Source organism: Crocodylus siamensis, chromosome 4 (assembly GCF_052110815.1).
Source record: "Crocodylus siamensis isolate JL-2025a chromosome 4, ASM5211081v1, whole genome shotgun sequence".
NCBI classification, from domain to species: domain Eukaryota; kingdom Metazoa; phylum Chordata; order Crocodylia; family Crocodylidae; genus Crocodylus; species Crocodylus siamensis.
Genome location: NC_143398.1, coordinates 27,263,561 through 27,288,206, shown reverse-complemented (window position 1 = coordinate 27,288,206; position 24,646 = coordinate 27,263,561). Strand labels below are relative to the sequence as shown.

The 24,646-nt window shown below is 42.1% G+C and overlaps 1 protein-coding gene across 1 annotated transcript in view; it reads left to right on the top strand.

Annotated features, from left to right (window-relative positions):
* The window catches only part of LRRK2 (leucine rich repeat kinase 2), a 109,733-nt gene that overhangs the window by 3,945 nt on the left and 81,142 nt on the right, over window positions 1-24,646 (top strand). The window contains exons 3-9 of the mRNA XM_090042051.1: window positions 2,143-2,249; window positions 10,585-10,673; window positions 12,195-12,329; window positions 13,437-13,571; window positions 18,139-18,270; window positions 22,433-22,552; window positions 23,546-23,670. Coding sequence (XP_089898177.1) covers window positions 2,143-2,249; window positions 10,585-10,673; window positions 12,195-12,329; window positions 13,437-13,571; window positions 18,139-18,270; window positions 22,433-22,552; window positions 23,546-23,670 — 843 coding nt within the window. The remainder of the gene's footprint in view (window positions 1-2,142; window positions 2,250-10,584; window positions 10,674-12,194; window positions 12,330-13,436; window positions 13,572-18,138; window positions 18,271-22,432; window positions 22,553-23,545; window positions 23,671-24,646) is intronic.

Below are 24,646 nucleotides of genomic sequence, written 5' to 3'. Positions count from 1 at the left end.
CTGCAATCTGACCTAGACAGGTTACAGGGGTGGGTGGATAAGAATAAGACGGGATTCAACACAGACAACTGGCACCATACCTACAGGCTGGGGAACTCCCTTCTCGTCAGTACAGAGGCAGAAAAGGATCTTGGAGTCATCATTGACTCCAAGATGAACATGGGCCAGCAGTGTGGGAAGGCAGTCAGGAAGGCCAACTGTACCTTGTCATGCATCCACAGATGCATCTCCACCAGGTCCAAGGAGGTGATCCTCCCCCTCTATGCGGCACTGGTCAGGCTGCAGCTGGAGTATTGCGTCCAGTTCTGGGCGCCACACTTCAAGAGGGATGTGGACAACATGGAGAGGGTCCAGAGGAGGCCACTCGCATGATCAGGGGCAGCAGCGAAGGCCTTATGAGGAGAGGCTACGAGACCTGAACCTGTTCAGCCTCCACAAGAGAAGGCTGAGGGGGGATCTAGTGGCCATTTACAAACTAGTCAGGGGGGATCAGCAGGCACTGGGGGAGTCCCTGTTCCCCCGAGCACCGCCAGGAGTGACCAGGAATAATGGTCACAAGCTGGCAGAGGGTAGATTTAGGTTAGATATCAGGAAGGGCTACTTCACAGTCAGGGCGGCTAGGATCTGGAACCAACTTCCAAGAGAAGTGGTGCTGGCTCTTACCCTGGGGGTCTTTGAGAGGAGGCTAGATATGTACCTTGCTGGGGTCGTTTGACCCCAGTACTCTTTCCTGCCATAGAAGGGGGTCGGACTAGATGATCTACTTGGGTCCCTTCCGACCCTAGAAACTATAAACAACATCTCTAGCACAAATGACACCTCTTATAACACTGTCAGCAGGTGGCAGAGACCACTTGACTTTCCTGCTGTCTGCCTCCCCACTGCCTACTCCCTTGCTGCTGCTTTCCCCTCTTCATCAGTGTGGGGGATGAATTTAGGATGACCCTCCAATATTTAGATTCTGTGCATGGAAAATTATAACATTTATTTTAATTTTTTAATTTAATTATTTCAAAAGATTCTTTTAATTATTAGGGGTCATCTTAAATTCAGAGTCATCCTGGGTTTGGGTAAGTACAGTGATCCTGTCTTTGACTGGACAGAGTTAGTGTGGTGTTCAAATGTTGACATATGCAATGGGTTATGATTCATTTGACTATCATATATTTCTGAATATTTTGAATAAATACATTCACTTTCAAGATGTGAGTCTGTATATCTAAGACTCAGCATGCATTCACAATAAGCCAAGCACATTTGCCAGTGTTTTTTCTCCAGCACAAAATGAATAAGGAAGAACTCTGCATTTACAGTATTGGGTATCTTATTCACAGAGATATTTAAAAATCAAAGACTGCATATTATTGAGCAGTTGTCAAGGAAACATACTTCCTTTCACTGCTAGCTTCCTATTGGTTCTCTGTTCCTTGTACTTTCAAAAGTTCCATTTTCTTTAGTATGAGTTTAGAAAGTTCATAGATTTAAGTAGGGTTTGGCAATATACAGTCTGTAGGCTACACATGACTCACAGAACCAGGAGGCTTCAGCAGTGTCCTGATGGCAGGGGGCTTTGCCTGTGGCCAAGCTGGAAAGGCACAGTGAGGAGAATTACATCTAAGGGGAGGGAGAAGCAGTGGCAGGAAATACAGCTGTAGTGGCTAGTTCATAACACCAGCCTGCCTTGGACCTGAGCTTAGGAGCATTTCAGAGCCACAGGCCAAAACAACTAACTGCTTGAGTTCAGGATTGAGGATCAAATGTTTAAAAATGTTTAGGTGACCAAATTATCAAACTTGTTGGACACCTGAACACCTGATAAAGCTTGGCTTTAGCTCCAAAGTTTATAGGTGAACTAGACAAAACACTGAAAAATATGTTCAGGAGTGCACATCTGCACCCTTATTTGTTTCTTCGCTGTTAACTTTTTATGGCTTCTGTCTTGTCTTATATTAGCTCATTATATCTTATTTAGGTTCTCAGGACAGGTCGTATATGAAACAAAACATCTCCTTCCTAAAGGCAAGAAGAACAGGAGACAAAATTTTAAAGTTTTAAGTAGGAAATCTGTTCCTTAGAGAAAAAACACATAATAAGCAGTTTGACATGTCTGTTGGAAAATAACTACATTTTTTTACTTTTCAGGTGGGTTGGTCACTTCTTTGTAAATTAATAGAAGTTTGTCCAGCCACTCTGCCAAACATAGTGCCTCATGATGTCGGGAAAGATTGGGAAGTACTTGGTGTTCATCAGTAAGTAGAAAAGTTTTACAAACGGATGCTGTATGTATGTTGGTTTCTAGAGTTCGTCTAGATTGAAGTAGGAACGAAATGTGTTTTCTAGCATATCTTCAAAGAAAATGGTTATTTCTTGTATTCCTTTTAAATTATCTTTAGAATTTTATCATCGAAATAATGCAGAGTAAAATAAAATTTCGCTGGGTTTCCAATGTAATGAATGTGCTGCTAAAAACAGAATGATTGTTTGGAAAACCAACTAAAGCATCCTGCAAGACCGTTTCAGGCTGGACGTAAGAAAGAATTTCTTTACTGTCCGAGCCCCCAAGGTCTGGAACAGTCTGCCAGCGGAGGTGGTTCAAGCACCTACATTGAACACCTTCAAGAGTAAATTGGATGCTTATCTTGCTGGGATCCTATGACCCCAGCTGACTTCCTGCCCTTTGGGCAGGGGGCTGGACTCGATGATCTCCTGAGGTCCCTTCCAGCCCTAATGTCTATGAAATCTATAGAAACTGGCAGCATAGAGGAAGGAACACTTGTATAGAATGATTTGTCAGAAAGTGAACCAATAAATAGTGATTTTGTTTGTTTGCAACTCCCATGGTAGGAAATCCTCTTGAATTAACTTGATCTAGTATGCTATTAGTACCTTAGATATTGATCAGGGCGTTATGTTTGTGTCAAGTGATGTTAGTTAAAAGTTGTAGTGTCAGCTGGATTTTCTTCAGTTTCTATATATTCATTTCATGGGGCGTGATTATCACCAGGGATCCAGATCTTCCATTTCCCATGGGGAAAATGGAAAAAAAAATGTGGGTTTTTCTCCTTTGACCAAGAAAAACGCAGATTTTTCAGTTAAACATAGAAACATAGATTTTCTACTTTTGCAAAGAGCTGTCTGCAGGCTGGCAGAGTTACAGCCTGCAAGGGGCTTGGGGAGCGGGGAAGGGTAGTTAGGCAGGGTGCACCATGTGTGCACTCACACATGCACATGGCTGCCAGACAGCTCCCGCAGCTAAGTTTGATGGGGGGAGAGCAGGGATTGAGGCCCCCATGAGGAGGGAGGGAGGGAGTTGGGCAGGGCTGAGACTGCTGCTGCTGCCCAACCCAGGCAGTGCTTGGGGCCTGGGGCCAGAATGTGGGAGCAGGATAGGGCCGTGGACAGCTCGTTTGGGGGCTGGCGAGGGGGCTGACTCCTGTTTGCTGTGCACGCTCCCAGGGGAAGCATGAGGGGGCGTGTGCCTCCAGATACGTTCCCAGTGGGAGGGCAGGTCTGCTTGCTGCAGGCTTGGGTCTGCTGTCCTGCCTTGCTGCCTCCCCATTACAGGGCCACCATGGCCCAGCGGGTGGGACCCGGTGCAGCAGGCCAGTCCAGGGCCAGGCGGGGAAGCTTCTTGCTGCTCTGAGCCCTACTGCCATGGTGAGATGCCCTCTGCCTGTCCAGCAGCAGTGGGGGTGGCAGCCTGGAGTAGTGGCCCTTGCTGCTGCCAGGTGGTTAGAGGGCACCTTGCTAGGACAGCGCGGAGCTTCTACAAGTGGCCACGAGCTTCCCTGCCTGGCCCCACTCTGCCCTGCTGCACCGGGTCCTGCTCACTGGGCTGCAAAGGCTGTGGATGGAGAGCAGAAGGGCAGGGAGCCTGAAGCGCGCAGCCTGCCCCCACCCCACCGTGGGCTCGGCTTCAGCCATGCCAACCATGGGGCAGGGGGAGTCAGGCTCTGCTCTGCCACAGTAGCCACCACCTGCTACAAGTGGCAGCCGGGACTTGGGCACTGCTGTGGGGGCCAGGGGGCTGTGGGCCGGAGTCCCTAGTCCTATAGCCCTGACAGCTGGAGGCCCCCTCTGATGGGAGTTGGCGGTGCAGGTAGCCTGTGCATGAGCAGGGTTGGGGGAGACTGAGTGAGGTGCAGTGGCAGAGCCAGGTGGCTGTGGCTTGGGAGTTACGGCCTTGGGAAGCTCACCTGCATCCTGGTGAGCAAAGGGGGTGGTGGGGGCACGACCCTGATTTTTCCATGATAAAAAAACCCCAAATCAAATACCAGAATTTATAAGTACTTTAAAATGTATTATAGTGGTTGAGGCACTGATAGGCTTCCAAATGCTTTGTGTGTGTGTGTGGACTTGGCAGGGTTTACTCAGAATTTGTGATTTTAATTTTTTAAATGGAGAAAACCAGGATCCCTGATCGTCTCATGCCTGAATCTTTTAAAAGCATGGACAGGCACTGTGCCCTTGTTAGGCAGAATGCGCCAAAGGTGGATGAAGGCATATCCCAACCATTCAGAGAATCGGGGTGCATGGGTAGGCAAATGCCTTCAAAGGAAGGTAGGGTCATGGTGATGGCCTGACCTTCAAATTAATTAATTATTATTATTATTATTATTATTTTTTTTATCATTAACGTTTTCCTTAGGTTCGTATTCCAGAAACTGAATTTCATTCAGGGACTGATCTAATATAGGGACAGGAACAAGTGCCATTCTTAGCACTTAAAGTGTAAGAACTATAGTTGCGTAACATCTACACACTGCAGACTTAGTTGCAGGAGCTGCTCTTCAGGCTTTCTGCATGTGTGAGTGCGCACATGGTGCCCCTTGCCTAACTGCCCTTTTCCCATTTCCCCCAGTCCCTTACAGGCTGTAACTCTGCCAACCTGCAGACAGCTCCTCGCAAAAGTGGAAAATCCACATGTTTCTGTTCAGTAGGTCAGATATTTGATGTATTTGCCAAAGATATAACATACATATATGTTAAAATGGGGAGAGGAGAAAGCTATATGGAGTTCTGCAAATGAGGACTTGGAAGGTGGAGGTCCAGCATCTTGTTGCCGCCTTCTGGGAGAAAGTTAAATCTCAGCTATCTCAGCATACTTCCATTTGCTCTTACCAACATGACAGGATTTCAGGCATTAGATGCAGTTGCATCATACTGTAGTATGGGTTTGGAGGTATGTCCGTACCTGGCTAAGAAAAATAAGTTCCCTGATATGTTTACGTACACAGTTCTGGTTGAATTTGGATCTGTTGTCGGTCAGCTATCGTGTGACTACTCTTTGTAGTCTTCTCCATTATGCTCAGAAGGATACAAGATCTTTTGTAAATGGATTAGCTCAGATTTCTTCAGCAGTCTGAAGGCTCCTTGTTGAGTGAAGGGCCATATTCTAGGAAGAGAAGTGATAGTAGGTACTGCCATCCCTTAATGCATTCTAGAAAGACTGTCAACATTTGTGGTGAAATATTTACACAAGCTTCCCCAGAGGCCACACTTGTTGCCAGTAGAAACAAAGCTCTAGTCTAAACTCAGTTTCAGCATCCGAGTTTGAGAAATGTGGTCCACTGCTGATGTCATTCAACATCATTTTTTCCATGTACAGATAGTTTGGCAAAGTGTTCAATCCTGATTGAAAGCATGACAGTTCTGCTTGTTGAAGAGACTAGTAGATGTTCTTTGCATGGCAGGTATTCTGCTGGTGGCAAAAATAGAGCAATTAGATTATCTAGAATGCCTTCTGAGCATCAGTTGCAATGTGTTCATCAGTAAGTAGAGAAGTTTTACAAATGGATGCTGTATGTATATTGGTTTCTAGACGTCCTGCATGATGTTTGCAGATGAACAGAATACAGTGTAGTAGAGATGAAATATACACTATAGTGAAATATATCATCTATATACAAAATGGAATACTTACAGAGAATGATTTGTCAGAAAGTGATCCAATAAATAGTGATTTTGTGGTGACAATACATAAATGTATTGTTGGAGAAGTGTGTGTATTGTTGGAGAAACAAAATTTTAAGTTTAGATGTTGCATTTGGTTTATTGTTTCACAACATGCCCTGGCTCAGTCAAGTTACAGTAACTGCTGCAAACATCAGTGCAGCTAATATTACTGTTCCTTTTCTGATACAACTTTGAGTACTTAAAATAACCACTTACAAAGAGAAGGAAATTCTCTTAGCATGTCCAACCTCTTTCTAAATACACAGAGAAATTTCTTCAGACCTTTTGTAATCTGTGACATCAGGCCTTCAGAAAGTAGATGAGAGTAAGTGTTTCACTTCCTTACTCTTAATTACTCTCAAGATTAGAGGGCAAGTGAAAGGAATTTTCTCTTTGTACTTTTTAAGCATGGCTCAGCCTTTTGATCATAATAAGCATGTTCCATTGTATATGTATTTTGTGTTACTCTACTGAACTTGTCATGTCTTCAGACTGCAGGCACTTCAGGTCTGGAACTTGTTTGGCACAGGTGAGCTATTGTAAAGTGTCCTGCATACAGGACACATCTATACTTGTAACTAATGTACCTGAATTTTCTGTGCAGAAAATTCAGGCGTATTAAACTGTGGCCCCACATGCATCTGAACCCATGCCCATCAGAAGCAAATTTGCTCCTGACAGGAGCAGTTTGGTCCAGAGGTGCTCCTGCCCTTCTCTGCCTACCCTGTAACAGCCAGGGAGAGCTCCAGTCTCCCTTGGCTGTCAGCCTCAGGCTGGCAGGAGGCACGAGGGTTGGTCCTGATCTTGATGGGGTAGGGGAGAGCTGTCTTAGCTGCCAGGTATCTGCCTCCCAGCCACTTGGAGATCGGGACCCATCCCAAACTCCACATAGCTGGGAGAGCTGTCCTTATTGTTGGGCAGCTTCCTCCTAGCCACATGAAGATAATCTCGATTTCCATCCAGCTGAGCTCTCCCTGCCCCATGTGGCCCCTTGCTGCTTAGGCTGACCAGGAGCAATTTTCTTCCAGTCAGTGTCTACACAGTTTAATGTGCCAATTTCTAGTACCTGTATCTACAGCTACTAGAACATGGCACATTAGATTAATCTACTGTGCAGTAATTGGAAGCAGCAGAGCAGCTTGCAGGTGGCTGCACTCCCAGTCGGACATCATTGCCTGATTGGGAAGATCTAGTGTCGTTGTCCAGCCAGTCCTAATCTCCATTCCTCATAGTTCTTCAGACCCACTCTTCACCCCTAGGTTTTCTGTCTGACTGAGTTTGAATTAGACAGTAGGGCTGTGTGAAATTTCACCACCAGTTTTGATTCAACACTGTTTTGACTCGTTTCGAGGTTGAAACAGCAAAATAGAAATGAAACAGATATGGTCGAAGCAGCCTCGAAACATTTTGACTTGCCTCATTTTGTTTCGCTGCTTGTTTCAACATTTCACCCATAAGCTATAATGGGGAAGGTTGAAACAGCCGTTAACTTTGTCATTTCTGGCCTGATTTGGATGACTCTTACAGGAATGGTAGCCCCTGATGAGGGCATGAAGCCTGCCAAGTTTCAAGGAGATAGGTGCAGGGGTTTGGGGGAAACTGTACCTGAAGCTTCAGACAAGCAAAACTTGTGACATAGGTGACACTGTGTGTTAAGGCACAGCAGGGTGAAAGCTGCAGGCCTGCTAGCCCCTACTGAGGCCGTAAAGCCTGCCAGCTGTCAAGGAGATAGGTGCTGGGGTTCTGGGGCCCTGCACCTCTAGCTGCTGACAGGCAAAACTCGTGTCATGGGTGCTTTTGCATCTGTGTCTGTCTTGGGGCATGGGGGGGCGGTGGGAGGAACTGCTGCAGGGCTGGCTGCTAGGCCCTGCTGCGACTACAAAGCCTGCCAGCTGTCAAGGAGATAGGTGCAGGGGAGTTCTGGGGCCCTGCACCCCTAACTGCTGACGGGCAAAACTCATGACATGGGTGCCTGTGCAACTATTGTCCAGCAGGACTGAAGCTCCCTCAGCACTTGCCACCACAGACCCGGGGGTAATAATTAACCCCAGTATGAACGTGAGCCGGCAGTGCGATGCTAGAGCCAGCAGGTCCAATAATACCCTGGCCCCAGACCCCCCTCCCCCCGCACCTATCTCCTTGACAGCTGGCAGGTTTTGTGGCCACAGCAGGGCCTAGCAGGCCTGCAGTGGTTTCCCCCCACTCTCTGCCCCAAGACAGATACAGTCAGGTGTACAAGCACATGTCATGAGTTCTGCCTCGCAACCTCTGCACCTATCTGCTTGACAGCTGGCAGGCTTCGTGGCCTCTCAAAGGCTAGCAAGCCTGCAGTTTTGACCTTGCTGTGGCTTAACACATGCAAGTGACACAAGTTTTGCTTTCAAGATTTTGGGGTGCAGTTTCTCCAAAGCCCCTGCATATGTCTCCTTGAAACTTGGCAGGCTTCATGCCCTCCAAAGGGACTACCATTCCTGCAAGTTTCATCCAGATCAGGCCAGAAATGACAAAGATATAGGCTGTTTCAACCTTCCCCGTTATATCCTATGGGCAAAATGTTGAAACAGCAAAACTGTTTTGACCGAAGGGAATGGGCCAGCTGTTTTAATTTGAAATAGAATTTGAAACAGAACGCTGCCATTTCTCACAGCCCTATTAGACGGCTTTCTCCATGCTTCCTGGATGCATCACTGGGAACACAGTAGAGACAGGATCACTACTTACAGTAGAAATGCTTTGCTTAACAAAAGTCAGGAGATGTTAAAAATGTAGAAGGATTGTGCTCAGTAGAAAAGAAACACATAGTCCATTCATCATTTGGAGTTTTGAAAGTCTCAAGTATGCCCAGTGGGTGTGGAAGCCTCAGCTAGTTTAGCTGTAAAGCTCCATCATGTCTGTACTTAGCATGAGCTAACTGTGATTTTTCACACTTGGACAAATTAGGGGGGATTTTCATAGGGATACCAAAAATCACGTCTTCACACCAGAATTTACTTAACACTGAAGAACAGAGTATTCTTCCCCAGTCTCATTCTTGAAACAGTTGGATTATTTTGACTGCAGTTTTCCAAGATAATTCTGCCTGAATTAATATGTGTGAAAATGTGTGAAAAATATACGCAGTTCAGAGCAAGGTCTTATAATTGAAAGTATTATGCATCCTTAATAGCAGGGAATGCTACTAGCCCCTTTTGAAATTTTGGTGTTTTCACATGCACGTCACTCATAAAATTAGGACATCTAGACATTTAACGTCATAGATTACACTATCACACATTACTGTGAGAGATACAGAGTATTGTAAATTGTGACTTAAATTCCCTGAGCCAAGAATGTCAAGGCCATTTGGCTTTTCTGACCTAAATCCATACCACAGGGCTTCTTGTGAGTTAGATCTGTGCTACAGGGCAGGCAGTGTCAAGGAACTGCGAGGCTAATGCAGCCGTGGCTTACCCCACTGCTGCTGATACACACCTCTGTCCCATGTCAGGCTCCCTCGTCAAATTCCCAGTCCTTCCAGGAGCCTGGCAGGCTGGATGATATGGCTCTACAGGCCAGATCTAGACCCCACCAGCCATATATTTGACACTCTTGTCCTAAGCTTATGATGAGTGAGTAGATTTGTTTTGCTTAATGCTTACCCATGGCTGATGGGCACAGGCGGTACTACTATTCAGTTGGAGCTTTTTAGCCCTAAAAGTATGTTTGAGAGAGAAGGACAGAGAGCCAAGAAACAGGATCTCCACAAAGTAGCCTTTTGGGACCAGCAGCCTTCTAAAAGGAAATGTCTCTACTGAGCCACGCAGGGAATCCTACTGCCATGAGGGACAAGGATGTCCAATGAATTATGCAAAGTCCTTGGGACTTGAGGAGGTTGTCCTGTCTTCTGAGACTATGAATCTCATATGTTTTGGGGGTGGTACATGTGCAGTCCATTTAGCAAGAGGACCCAAGAGGCTCAAGGGTGCCTTTCTGGAGGTAACTGTCCATATTTTAAGAGTTAAATTCTAACAAGTCTGTAGTGGGCAGGGGCTCCAGGGACAGTGACGCACTCTTCTCTCATGGGTGGGACAGTTGTGAAGGAACTTGAAGTGGGAATGAGCTGGGGGGTGCTTAGTTCCTCTCCAGGAAAACCCAGCAACATGTGGTTATTAAATCTTCCTTATCACAGTACCTTATGTGTATGACATTAGTCATGCTGTGGAATCCCTTTTTTGTTTTTTTTATTGTCTTACTACAGGTCCAGCTACAGCTCTCATGCATGCACATCTCTGATGGCATCAATGGGAATTGTGCACATGTAATGACAATAGTTGTTCCTCTGCAATTAACAATTTATAAGTAGCTTTGCTCTTTCTTTTGTATGTCCTTGTATGTCATTATACTTAAAAGTACATAAGAAAAATATTTTTAAATGGTGATAATTATATACTTTAAAAAATCATCAAATGATAGAAATGGTGTGTTTCTACTTAATTCCTTTGCATAGGAATTTAAAAGGGCTTTAAAGTTTTCATTAGTTTTTTTTTAAAAATAATTATATTTCCTCAAGCAATTTCATGATGAATCCCAGTATTTGGTATACTTTACACTAACATTTCATTAGGCTTAACGTTTTTTTTTAAATTTTAGACAGATTCTCAAAATGCTCACAATCCACAAAGGAAAGGAGAACCTCTCAACAACAGGACTGAAAGTCTTAAATTTACTCCTTACTTCAGGTATTAGGCGTTTTACTTTCATAAATGGTATAATGTATTTCTGTGCAGAATATATAAAAATGGGTTATTAAAAACAAGCCCGATTCCCTTCTTCCTTGGACCTTGTGTAGTTAATTTACAGCTGTGCAACAGAGATGTGAAATGCTACAGAAATGCAAAAGGACGTATTCTGCATTTGCTTGCACAAGAATCATAATACCCTGGGCTGCAAGGCATTGGAGAATACAGCCACCTATACGCCCCCCCTCCAGTTTAAAGCTGTCAACATTAGTAGAGACAAATGCTTGCTGATAAGTAATTAAGCAAGAATCTATTTTTTCTTACTGACTAAAAGTGCAAGCTACTGTAAAAAGAGAACTTGATTAACTCTTAAATGATAAATTTTATAGTGGTATTTCTGAAAATACCAGATTATCTCTGACCTGGCAATTCTTATTCTGGTTTACAAGGACTGCCAGACAATAAGAACTTCTTATGAGCTATTGAGCTTCTTGACCTGAAATTAATGGGAGTCTGTGAAGTTCATATTCTTTCCCCCTTACTCACACTGAGTGATATCTTACTGTAAAAACAGCAGTGGGTTTAATCGAAAGCTGAGTGAAACCAGTGGAAGTCTTTCCATTGACTTCAGTAGGTTTTGGATATGGGCTTATTTTCACACCAAGGCACTATGTATGTAATAAGATGGCTGAATATGACCATTAAATGAATGAATCCAACAAGCCATTTTCCCTGTCTCATATCACAAGGCTCCTGAGCTATTAAGCTAGTTATTCCGTGCAAGTTATTCCTTACAGATGCTCTTCTTCCCAGGGATATAGTAGATATTATTGATTAACCAAGTTTTATCCTTCTTACAGTTTTTTGATTGTTTCTTCAGTAAATATAGATTTCATAGGCATTAGGGCTGGAAGAGACCTCACGAGATCATTGGCTGACTTCCCGCCAAAGGGCAGGAAGTCAGCTGGGGTCAGATCACCCAAGCAGAATAAGCATTCAGGAGCAAGGTAAGCATCTCCTGGATCTTCCTGGATTCTTCTTTGTAATGTGTCCAACACCAACTGGATTTACTGATAAATGGGAATAAATATATTTGAAAAGGTATGTTCTGTCTTTGGGTGTTTTGCCTAAGGATTGGCTTAGTGACAGGAAGTGACTGGGAAATCCAAGTGCACTCACTCTACCAGTTTACAAATTTACATCAGAGTGAAATACATAGTTACTTTTAACAGTATCAAAGAATATGTAATTTTGATAGTCAAGTACAGTGTTTCAAATAGAAGAGATCATTTGGAACAGACTGCCACCGGAGGTGGTTCAAGCACCCACTTTGAACGCCTTCAAAACACATTTGGATGCTTATCTTGCTGGGATCCTATGACACTGCTGCCTTCCTGCCCCAGGGGCAGAGGGCGATCCTCCGGGGTCCCTTCCAGCCCAAATGTCTATGAAATCTGATAGAAGAGATCAGCTGATTTGTGTAGCGATCAATCCTTTCTTGCCTTCTTTTCTGTTGTTTAGATGCAATTACATTTTTGCTCTTGGAGGAAGAGACAGATGTATTTTTATTGGTATTGGATGCTATGAACATCTTTCCTAAAAATGAAGAAATCCAGCAATATGGTTGTAAAGCTTTGCACAGACTTTTTGAGAAAGGTATTTCTCGTTTGTACTTTAGTAGGGTGGAATGATTTACAAACTAGGAATTGACTAAAGAAAAATAACTAGCAGCAAATAATATATGCTGTGAGTTCTTCTGGGTTTTGTTTTATTTCTGTGTGAGTAAAGAAAGGGTCATACTTCATCTAATGAGGTGAGTTAATACAAAACATAAGGAACGTGCATAGCCTTAGGACAATTTTCTTTGCTATTGCACTATACATGTGACTGAGTATTGTTCGAAAGAATAGCTGTAGGCTGACAAACAAAAACAATGGCACTCAGAGAAGCGCTGGACTTCCAAAGACATTTCTGCATTATTGGGAAGCTATTTTTAATGCAACAAGGTAGTTTACTGTATTTTTTTAAAGTGCCAGATTTGAGAATTCAAAATTTTTTTTAATTTTGAGAATTTTAGAATTTTGAAAGCCGGATTTATGAGGTTATATCACACTGTTGATTTTGAAGCAGTTTTTATCACTGATCTGAATAAAATTTAGCTTCCAATTTAATGTTATGAAGTATATCATAATTTTAAAATGTAAATAAAGTATTAGCCTTTCACGCTGTTATAGGCTATGTTAAAAATGCTAAGGGAAACTAGCCAAATGTGCTAATCCATATATCGGTGTTTCTCGACCTTTTTAGACTCAAGGCACTCCTCCAAAAATGCCTGCTCTTAGCTGTCATTCATTTTTTGACTATTGAAACATAACAGAGCAATTCTTTTGTTGCAAAGAACTCAAAACCCACAACAAGGCTGAATATTTTTGATGCTATGAATTCTTATTTGAAAATCCAAGTTTCTTATGCCCACCTAACAGTGCTAATACTGTGCAGCACCTTACAGCACACTTAAAGGTCACTCAGTACCCTAGGGTGCAATATAAGACTAGTTAGACAACAAGTTTTGTGACTCCATTTTTGTTAGCTGTATAATGAAAGTATTCTTGCCAACAGGAAGCTAAAGGTTTTTGTATAAAGAAAAAGTGACCTTATGAAAAATGTGTTAGATAAATATCACAAAACTGTATAAAAACTATTGTTTTACCTAATATCAAATTGGGCAAGTATATAAACTCTCTCTTTTTTACTTTAACTCAGTTCCAGAAGAGCAACTAACTGAATTTGTGGAAAGCAAAGATCATATGGTCATACTGAATGTATTAAAACAGTTTCAAGAAAAAGAAGATTTAATACTTCTGGCACTTTATTCTTTACATTCCTTAGCTGGTCCATGTAAGTGCATTATAACAACATGTGGGGTTGTTGGTCAGTTGTAGTAATTCATTTCAAGCCATTCAGTCTTTCTGAAAAATACTTTTTATGGTCTTGTACATTACCAGGACAGTGCAAAGAAAGGTCATAGCACTAGTGTGATGATTATAGATGACTTTTGGCATCTGGGGAGGTCCAGTTTCAAGTGGCTAAGCAAAGGCTGAAAAGAAGGCAGATGCCTAGAATGAGAGTGGTGTTGCAAAGAGAAATTGTTGTGAATTTTGTAATAAAATGCTTTTTAAAATCATTAAATATTGATTTGTCAGGACCAAAACTTGCCATGGAAACCTGCATAGCAGTTTTAATAAGGATGGAATTTCTTGTTAAAACCAGAAAGAAGGGCCTCCATCTCCCCGTAGTGCACTCACTTGGGATGTAGGAGACAGATTCAAATCCCAGCTCTGGCACCTTTTGCTGCCAGGGTTCAAAACATAGTCAAGAGACTTTCCAATTGAATACCCCAACTAGTAAGTTATTGACTCATTTAGGGTGGGTCTCTGTCCATGTCTCTTGTTAGAGCTGTTCCATTTCATATAAATAATGAATTATGTATTGGATTAGGGACTTGAACTACAATATCTACTGGACTAAAGACTCAGTCTCTTAAGCTTACCTGATGGAACTGTTTCATTCTTTTTTACATATTGATTGGCCGAGAAGGAGACTGACTGTAATCCAGTGGTTGTGCAACTCACTTAGGATGTACACAATGAACGTTCAAAGTGTTGTTCCAATAAATATTTAATTATTTTTACAAACTGGAATAGTGCCAACAATAGAGGCTCACCTGCCCCAGGGCATTCATGCGAGTCAAGCCCCCGTTCTGAATTGGGCATTTGTTTCTCAAGCACCTGGCACACATTACATTAATTGTGCCATAAATAGCAACATGCCACACACAGCCAATTTATTGGGTCATAAAATGGCAAGCCAGCCACAAAGATGAAACATCTTTATGGGTGGTTTGAAAGGAGCTTTAAATTGAACATGTGGCATGCCCCATCATTCTGATGCTGACAAGCAGCTGATTGTCAGCATCAGGACTTGGGCATCCTCAGGTCTGGAACCCTTCCCAAGCTGCCCTAGTCCCAATGCTAACAACTGATGATTGTCAGCATCAAACCAGGCTAGCTTTGCTACCATGCCAACAATGATCTATGGGGCACATGGGTTGCAAGCTTTCCAGTGAGCAGAGCTTCCCTTACCAGAAACCTTGTAACCCTTGTGCTTTGCAATTTAAAACTACCCTTTGGGCAGTCTACGTGAGACATTTACTACAGAGTTGACTGATTAGCTCTGCAGTAAACATTGTGTCTACAGGTGTGCCCCTATTAGGCTGGAGTAAATTAATTCCACAGCAGAATAGTACTTTTTTACTCACAGCAGCACACGTGTAGATGCTGCTGCCCCAGCTGCCTGGGGCACTAGGATTCTTCAGTGCAGGGGCTGCCTGCTGGCTAAACCCGTGCTGAAGTACCCTTGTATCCCAGCTCTGCAGCAAATTGGGCATCTTTACACATGCTCTGTGGGGAGGGGGAAGGAGGGGCCACACTTTATTTAGAACAGCTCTCAGGAGCCATTCTAATTAAAGCACCCAAAGTGTCTCATGTATTCAGAGTACCGTGCTTCAAAATGGTGGTGGGAGAGCTGCCATTTTGAAGCACATGGACAGTGAATACATGTGATACCAAGGCTGCTGGAGCATGCTAATTAGCTTGAACGTATCAGAGCAGGTTATTGGGCATGTGTAGAGGTGCTGACCCCTGGGGTTTCCTGCCATTCGGAGTGCTCCAACCCAGCTCAACATGCTATAGTCCTGGGTGCACGTTCAAAAGGCACACCCAGAAGCAATAAACAATAAGCACTGGGGTTTATTGCTTCTCATTAATTATACATGTACAAGTGCTTGTTATGTTCCAAGTGCCTATTGTTAGCCAGTCGCTAGGGATTGGGCTGGAGGCGGTCTTCTTACCTGAAATTTATGCTTCGTCCCAAATGTGCATCCTGCCACATGTGTCTGGCTTGTCAGGATGTGCAATGTTTGGGACGAGGCATAACATCTCTCAGATTCAGATTGCACGATTATTTTAACATCTGCCAGGGGCTTCAGTCTTTTTTTATCCCTGACAAGTCCCTTACCATACAATGGGTAAGGATTTTAGATTCTTCCATTTTTCATGAAAATCAGAGGAAGGTCTTTGAAGATTGAAAACATTATGAAATCTTGAGAAATTTCAGGAAATAAACATTTCCCAGCCATCTCTACTTGCAGCCTGCTCATTTACCCAGTCCTGGAAAACTTCTGGTATCTTGCAGATGTATAACTGCACAGTTGTTTGTCATAGTAAGAAATAAAATAAGTCAATTTTTGAAAATAAAGGGTTTCTAAATCATGGAGATTGTCACAATAATGAATAGCTATAACCGAATATAGCGGGTGGAAAAATGTTTCAACTAAGATGGTAAGATTTCTAAAGCAATTCATTTCTGAAGCAAAGTAGGTCACTTATTTTATTTCATTACCATTATGACCAAAGTGATTTTGTGAATGTCAAAGGCACCTTCCAGGCCTGATACTATTATGGCTCCACCCTCGTCTCTGGGCAAACTGCCCATCTTGCTTGTCTGCCATGCCTTGTTTGTAAATGATTATAGTGTCAAATATGTGGGAGGCTGCCCTCTGTGCAGCCCAAGTGACCACAGGCAATCAGTACACGTTCCTACCACCCCTACACGTGTTCCATGTCTTGCTGATGTCACGCTGTAAACAGAAACTGCTCCAGCTTACAGCTGACTCAGATAGCCCCTTGTAAGGCCCCTCACATACCACCCTACTTGGGCCTCTCTCTTACTGCCCCCTTTTACAAGGGCCTCTCACACGCTGCCTATCCAGGCCACGCTCCCATCACCCTACTCCAGAAAGATCCTCAGGCTTGTCCACTCATACTTCAGACAGACCTAGCCTAGCCTTTTGGGCCTCTCCCGTGACCCTCATCTAGACGGTGACTGCCAATTCATCAGGGAGGTTCTCAGTACTGGTATTTACATGGCCCTGCCCCAACACAGGTAGGACCACCAGGCCTCCCTATCCCAGCAGGGTGCAGTTTTAGGTCATGTCCAGGACCAATGAGGCCTCTTCCTTCCCCATAGCCTCACCCTTACCTCCAAGATATTCCTGGAGCAGGAGCTCCACCAGGCAATGTTACTCATAGATCTCAATAATGCTCTGCTCTTAGAGCTCTCCCAGAATGGCCACTCTCGTTAGCCACCTGGCAGCTCCCTGCTCCAGCCCTCGAAGTGACAGACACCCTAAAGGGGTGTTCTGTCACAGTTATTTAAAGATACGGTAATTTAAGAATTTGTTTTAAAAAGGTTAATGAATTAATCTGGCTTGCAAGTACTTAGTAAAATTTAGTAATATCCTCATTTTACGTATCAGAAACACAATGCGGAGAGGTCAGTTGACCAAGGTAACCCAGCAGTTTGCAGTGAAGCTCAAAATAGACCTGAATGGTAAAATCTTGGCTCCACTGGAGTCCATGATGATTCTCCTGTTGAGTTCAATAGGACCAGGACTTCATCTGTGATCTTTGAATTCATAGGTAGATCTTTCCTTACACACCAACATTAAACATATCACAAAGATTAAGATTCTTTGATTCTGCCTGCACACAGCAGTGCAAGAAGCTGCAAGTTTTATTTGGTAACTACCATTATGCACTTGTGACTGAATAGGCAAAGTGATTTTTTTCACCATCATTAAAGCATGATTTAGTATGTCTCGCTCATTTTTAATCTGAATTAGCTATTGTTGTTTTCTACCATACTCCCCACAGTGCATGTAAGTATAAAATTATTTGTAATTAAATTTGTATTTAGGAATATCATTTAAAAAGTTAGAAGCATCACTTAGCCGAAAACCTATAAGCACTTCTCATATATTAAATAAGCTCACTATATACTCAATTGTCATAGGCCAAAACTAGAACCAGCCAAGAGAGTAAACTTTTATAACTTGCCACAGAAAGAGAAGAGGTAGGAGAGACAGCAAGGATTTATGAAACAGCATATCTGGGGTTTTTTCTGATTCTGTTACTGAATTGTTTTATGGTCTTGGTTAAATCACTTAAATACCATATCAAAAATTTACAAAATACCACCACAAAAACTAAAATGTGAATGGGTTCATGTTATCTACTCATGCTAGTGCAATTAAATGTAATTACTATCTGTAAAGCACTCTTTATGAAAAGTACTTTTTAGTAATAAGTGAAGGTATTTTATCTGTTAAATAGCTAAACATGTAATGGCAGCAAATCAGTAACAATTTATGTGGAGTCTAAATTGACCTGAAACGGCATGTCTAAGTATAAATAATGATAAAAGTTGAAGATGATGATGAAAAGAAATACTCAAATTTTTTCACAATGCCAAAAGCAGGAACTATATTTTTAAACACCTATGCATATTCAAATCATATATGTGATTTTTCAATTTAATCATAAAATTGGTGTTATTTTTATTTTAGCTAGTAATGTTGAAGTGCTCATGTCTGGAAATGTTCGATGTTACAATATCATTGTTGAAATAATGAAAAGGTTCCCCAACAGTGAACCAATTCAGGAAGTGAGCTGCTGTTTGTTCCACAGATTTACATTAGGTAAGTTCATGAAACAACATTTTAGATATTGCTGATATTGTCTTTCTGTTTCTGTATATTAAATGTCTAATCAAGATAAAGCCTGCTTTTTTCTTAGCTCGTATTTTTACATTAAAATTAGAGAAGTGGTAAAAGCCTGCAAATTCAGTAGCTTCCTCTGAAATGAGATCGCCAGGATGGCAGACCTGAACAAAATAAAAATAATTTTATAACGCCTACAATACATGAAGTATCTTGCTCTTTTAGATTGCCTTTCACCAGGAAGGGAATCTGACAGTTTCTTACTGCCAGAGGGATATACACAAACAATCCACAATTGAAATGCAGAGGAAACAGCCAGGTAACAGAACACAGCCACACTACATAACAGGGCAGGGAGTGACAAAATATTGTATGCAGCTGCATTCACATGAATTAAGAGGAATAATGGTTCTGATTCTCCAGAGGGTTTCACTTTAAGTGCATGTTTAAATACTTTGCTGAATTGGGGCCCAGCAGGCTCAGTCCTACCTGGTGATAAGCACCCTTCTGTCCCTGGCGATGATACTGAAAGTGAATGTACTCAGCACTTTGGTTGATCAAGGCCATAACGAATTGGAGTAGACAGGTTTAACTTTTTGAGTATCAGGAACTCGCCATCACACCTCTTATGACCGCAGATGGTAAATTCCTCAGTTTTACAGCCCACCTGAAGGGCTTCAGAAAATGATTAGATCCCATAAATTTCATAATCTCATAATTTTTCCTGCCACTAGGGTGATTCTAATATTTACCGATTGAGACCCATTAAAAAAATCTAAACGTTGTAAATACAATAGAAAGATGAGCGACTGCTGGCAGATTATTTGTTTTCACAATAGGAATGAGGTAGTTTACTTTGGGTATGGACAGATGTTCAGTTTCAGCAGAGAGTGTCCCTGCTGTCTCAGGAGAAACTATGAGTATACAGAAGCTAGTAATTTTTCTCCCAGAGTAAAAGGATGTAGACAAAAGTGACAATTTTTGCCTGATCAGGCCCCTGAAAGCACTCTAACACAAGTGCATGGCTGCAGAGCACTGTAAAAGGGCTAATCCTGTGACAGTCTGAACCCTCATTACATGAAGTTTCAGATGAAGGCACTCCAAAGTGGAGCGCCTTCATTAACTTATGGCTGCTCCCATTGCTGTTTTCAGAATGGGAGAAGGGAGCAGAGGGAGCTTGTTCTGGGAGTTGCCCAGCCAGCACTGGAGGGTAGGATGGGTATATTACAGCACCCCCACAAGGTGGGGGGGGGCGTGCTTCAGTCTACTCACCCTTGCACTCCAGCACAGGCTGGGGAAAACCCGGAGCGGACCTCCCTCCCTCTCCCAGACAGCACAGGAGGATGGGAGACTGGGGGAAGAGCTAGGGGAAGAGGCTTCAAAGAGACCACTTCTCTCCCTGGATCGGTCCCAAATTGGAACTTGATCCCCCACCCTCTCAACCCAACAGCTATTGGGCTGGGGGGATTGGTCTAAGTCATGGTGCTTTCTGTAAAGTACCATGAGTTAGACCAGGAGCTGCACTTCTGTCTACACCCAAGGTGGCTACACTGGTAGAAAAATAACTTGGAAACAGTCCGAGAAAAGTTGCTTTCTGGAGAATATATCCTAGGAGACAGAACTTCCATACAGGCATCAGGATGCTGAGCCAATCTCTGCAATCTCAGTGTGTTTTGCTTCCTTGTTCCTCCACAGGTGGGGAGAGAGAGCATGTGTTAGTCTTAGCCAAGCAGGGAATATCACGCCCCCTGAGTGCTTCAAGCTGAAGCAGTTAGGGAGTATGTTCTGCTCCTAGTTTGTTCCCTGCCTGAATCACATTGCAGTACTTGGGTGCAGGGAAGTATACAAGCATATAACTTGCCTAGCCTTAGCTGACCTCCAGCACAATACAGAGGAAGAGAAAGGGCTTTTCTGTGCATGGCACAGACCCCAGCCCCACATTCACTTGAAAAAACAACACCCTCACCCCTCCTGCAAACTCTCTGGGCTGTGCGCTCTAGGGATGCATGGCAGGCCGGCATCCATATTACAGGCTCTTTGCTTTTCACTTTGAACTTCTGTACAGGTCAGTTTTTCTCTCAGGAAAACAAACTTGGGAGAGTTGTCCTGGATGATTTGAATGTGTGTATGCAGCCTTTATTTTCTGCCAACATTTCTTAGTCTGCACTTATGACAAGAAATACTACATACATGGTGGTAAATGTTCCTTTTTAGCAACATTTATTATAATAAACATTCTTTTTTCTAAAAGTCTTTAATTAGGAGTTTGTGCTAAACTCTGCTATATTTTGTGTGGAAAGATGCATATTTCAGAATAGAAGTTAAACAGCTTCCTAGCTAGGGTCAGTCAAGTGCCAGTTTAGGAGTCTACTATTAGTTCCCTTCTTGGGTTGCTCACTTCCAAGAAGGAAGTTATTTGATAAAAGGCATAATCAGCATTGGCATCAAGAACCAGAACTCAAGTCTTCCTCCCTCCTAGGGGAATGCCTTACTGAGCTCTAGTCAGGTTGCTTCTTGTTTGTTTTTCTAATGCCCAGCGACTGTTGCATTTGTTTCCACACAATAGTCATGCTTCAGCAGGACAGATACAGGGTGCCATTGGTCTTGCCTAACTGAAACCTGGTAAGTAATGCAGTTTCCAGGGAAGTGGAAGATGCAGATTTAAGACAGGATGAGGAAGGCCTGAACACAGGTCTCCTACTTCTTAGGCAACTGCCCTAAACACAAGGAACAGAATTTTATTGTATACATTCAAATAGCAGTTACCCACTGGTGTAAGTGCCAGATATGCATCTCCATATGTTCCTGCCCTAGGCCATGTTCCTCCATATGAATGTTCCTTCCATGAAATTGTAGCCAGGCAAAAAGCTGTGACTAGCAAATGAGTAGGGTCCTCCAAGATTCGGCCAGTGTGCTGCTTTCTGGCTGGATAAGTACCATGTGGGTCTGTAAAGTGAAAAGAATTCCAACCAAGGTTCTTGGGGACAGGTAGTTGGACCCTCACTCTGTTGTTCAGGTAACCATTTCACAGGGTAGAATAGGGTTGATATGGAGCCCTACATTCAGATACCTCTGTGCCTAGAGTTTCCTATTGGCTGCTAGTTGGAAATTCCCTGCATACCCTGGGTTGCTGATTAAAAGAATGGAGGAGCTATGCACCTCTGCAAGTCAGAGTCAGATGGATCTCTTGATGTACGTGGGCACAGCAGATGATAGGGCAAAGATTCAGGACTGCCTTGACAGCCTGGATTCATGGGCAGAACAAATAGAAGTGCAAGGTCCTTTACCTGGGTAGGAAGAACCCTCACAATAAATACACGATGGGTGGTAGTCCATTGGCTGGCACAGCACATGAATGAAACCTGGGGGTCGTGATCAACTGGAAGATGAATATGAGCCAGTAGTTCAATGAAGTTGCCAGAAGGGCAAACAGAACTCTGGTGCGCATCAGCCGATGTGTGGCCAGTAAATCCGGAGAGGTGCTTCTCCCTCTCTATTCAGCACTGGTGAGGCCTCAGCTGGAGTACCGTGTCCAGTTCTGGACACCACAGTTCAAGAAGGATGTGGGTAAGCTCAAGAGGGTACAAAGAAGGGCCACCCATATGGCTAAGGGCAGGCCCTGTGAGGAGAGACTCCAGGAACTGGGTCTGTTCAATCCAAGTAAGAGAAGGCTAAGAGGTGACTTGATAGCCGCCTACAAGTACATCGGGGTGAGCATCAAGAACTAGGGAAGCAACTCTTCAGGAAGGACATCAAAGGAGGATGAAGACCAACAGGCATAAACTAATAGAGGGTAAATTCAGGCTAGACATAAGAATCTTTTTCTCTGAAACGGTCACCAGAATCTGGAACACACTCCCAGCAGAGGTGGTGCAGTCACCCTCCTTGGAGGTGTTCAAGATGGGACTTGACAGGCACCTTGTTGAGCTCATCTGAGCCCAATAACTTCCTTCCCATAGCAGGGGACTGGACTTGATGATCTTACAAGTCCCTTCCAGTTCTATGTACAAGTTGCATCTCCCTTTGTGGAGTCACCTGAAATGTAGCACATAATGTTTGGCCATATCTATTAGGTGGAATAGGATCTGGGCCATAATTTTTCTAGATAGCAGATTCAGCTAACTTGTGTATTTATTTTTAGGAAACTTTTTCAATATTTTGGTTTTAAATGAAGTACATGAAGTCATTGTGAGTGCTGTTATAAGATACTCTGCAAATGCAAAACTACAAGCTGCAGCACTTGGTTGTTTAGCTCTTCTCAGTAAGTAAATTCCTTCCTATTTATATAAAGTCGCTGAATAAACCCATGACTATTTTTAATGGCAGCCATTGTGATAGGAGTTAAGAAATAACAGGAAATTATACTATCTCTGTTTCTTTTACACGCAGTTTTTAAAGTGGAATAGAGTTTAACAGTTGTGAACACGTTTCACTGTTTGTTATTGTTCCATGGCAGTACCCATACTCCTTAACCAGCATTGCTTATGCAACATTTAGTTGGTATGTGACGTCGTTGAGCCCTAACAAAGCAACGTATCCCCTCATAGGTTGCATACAGTATAATCCCTTCTTAGTTTAAAAATTCCTTGTTGCATTAGAATTGGAAATGCAGACACTTAAGCTAAGTTTGATGTTGAGAGTGTATCCATTACTCATTCTTTCAGGTTGAAGTCAGTGAGTGCCAAAGATAGCAGCTAACATACATACTGATATTCCTTCACAATTATAAAACAACTGTGCACAAGTGCCAAAAATGACTTGCTGTAAAATAACTTCTATTAAATGGAATTTTATTTTAGTTTTGCCAAGTACTTCTGTTTTAGCAATTTCAGTTTGTCCATCTTTTCCTAGTGACAAGAAAGTGCTGGGAGATCAAAGTGAATTTATAGTAAATGATGACATACAAATGTAATACAGCCATATTTTACCGCCTGCATGCAAACAGGACAATAAATGCATGAACATACATTTTTCTATTAGAATTATTGACTAATATATTATTGTGTACTTAACTGAACACATTGTAATGAGCTTCTGAAATCTTTTCATAATGACAGCTTATTCAGATACATACCAGAGCTCATGTAAAAGGCTTCTTGCTTCCCCTTCTCAAAAGAAAGGGATTTGCCACTTTTTCTGGTATAATCAGCTTCAACTGATTTAGGCATATAACCAACTGTATACTTCATTAGGATCAAATGTTAATCTTGTATTTTCACAATAAGAACTAAGTGTACATGTCTTACATTTCAAGCTGAAACAATATTTTTAAATCAAGACTTAGAGGAAAGAAAAGAGGAGGAGGAAGAAGAAAAAATATGTTGGTTGGAAGCATGCTACAAAGCATTAAAATTACACCGAAGAAACGTAGATGTACAGGTGAGAATTTCTGGTTGATATGGGTGCAAAAAAATAGAATTAATTAATTTAGCATTAATTAAGATTTTCAGCAAAATAGTTTTCCCTCAGATGTACCAAACATGTAGTCTAGAGAGACAAAAACATTGGGTAGGATGAATTACTGATAATTATTTCACATGAAAAGTTTAATGGTTATTACTCCATTCATTTTCACATAAAGGCTTACTGTGCCGTAGAGGATGTTGAGATACTGAGAATCAAGAGAATTCAGAATGGAATCATATGCATGATTTAAAAAAAATTGAAACCCAACAGGCAGTAAAATCAAATGTTTATTGGGATACAATCTCTTTTGTTGTCCTCAAATTACACTTTTGTAAGAGTGATGTCTCTTTATAGTACAGAATCGTCTTCTGTATGTAATTGGAAACAGGAATTAATTTTTCCTCAAATCAGTGCTGAATGTCAAGTAATGTTTATAAGTAATATCATTTATTGATAACAAAGGAGAGTTTGTATAAATGATGTATCATATAGTTATTTCGAGTAGCTGACACACAGGACAAAAATGACTTATCCTGGATGCACTGGAAAGCCAGAGAAATTTTTTAGGAATTCTATCAACTTGATATATGTTTTATTTCGTGTAATAAAACAACAAATAATTGGAATGTGACATACACATGTGCTTTTGTGTGCTTGAATCTTTGTATAGGTATTTGTAATATATTCCACAATTCAAGAATAAAAACACTGTTTATGCATCTCGCTAACAATGAAATTAGAGCTTCTATTGTTATAGCAATTAGAATACTTAGGACTAAATTAAAGCTTTTATTATATTTTGTTGTTTTTTATCTATTTTGACATAAAAACCTCCACTAGAAAGTGATGAGATGAAACTATTTTAGAAAGAAGATTTTAAAAAACAAATTTTCTCCATTTAGTATTGTATTTGTTTTAAAACTATTTTGTTCTGCTCTTGTTTTAAATT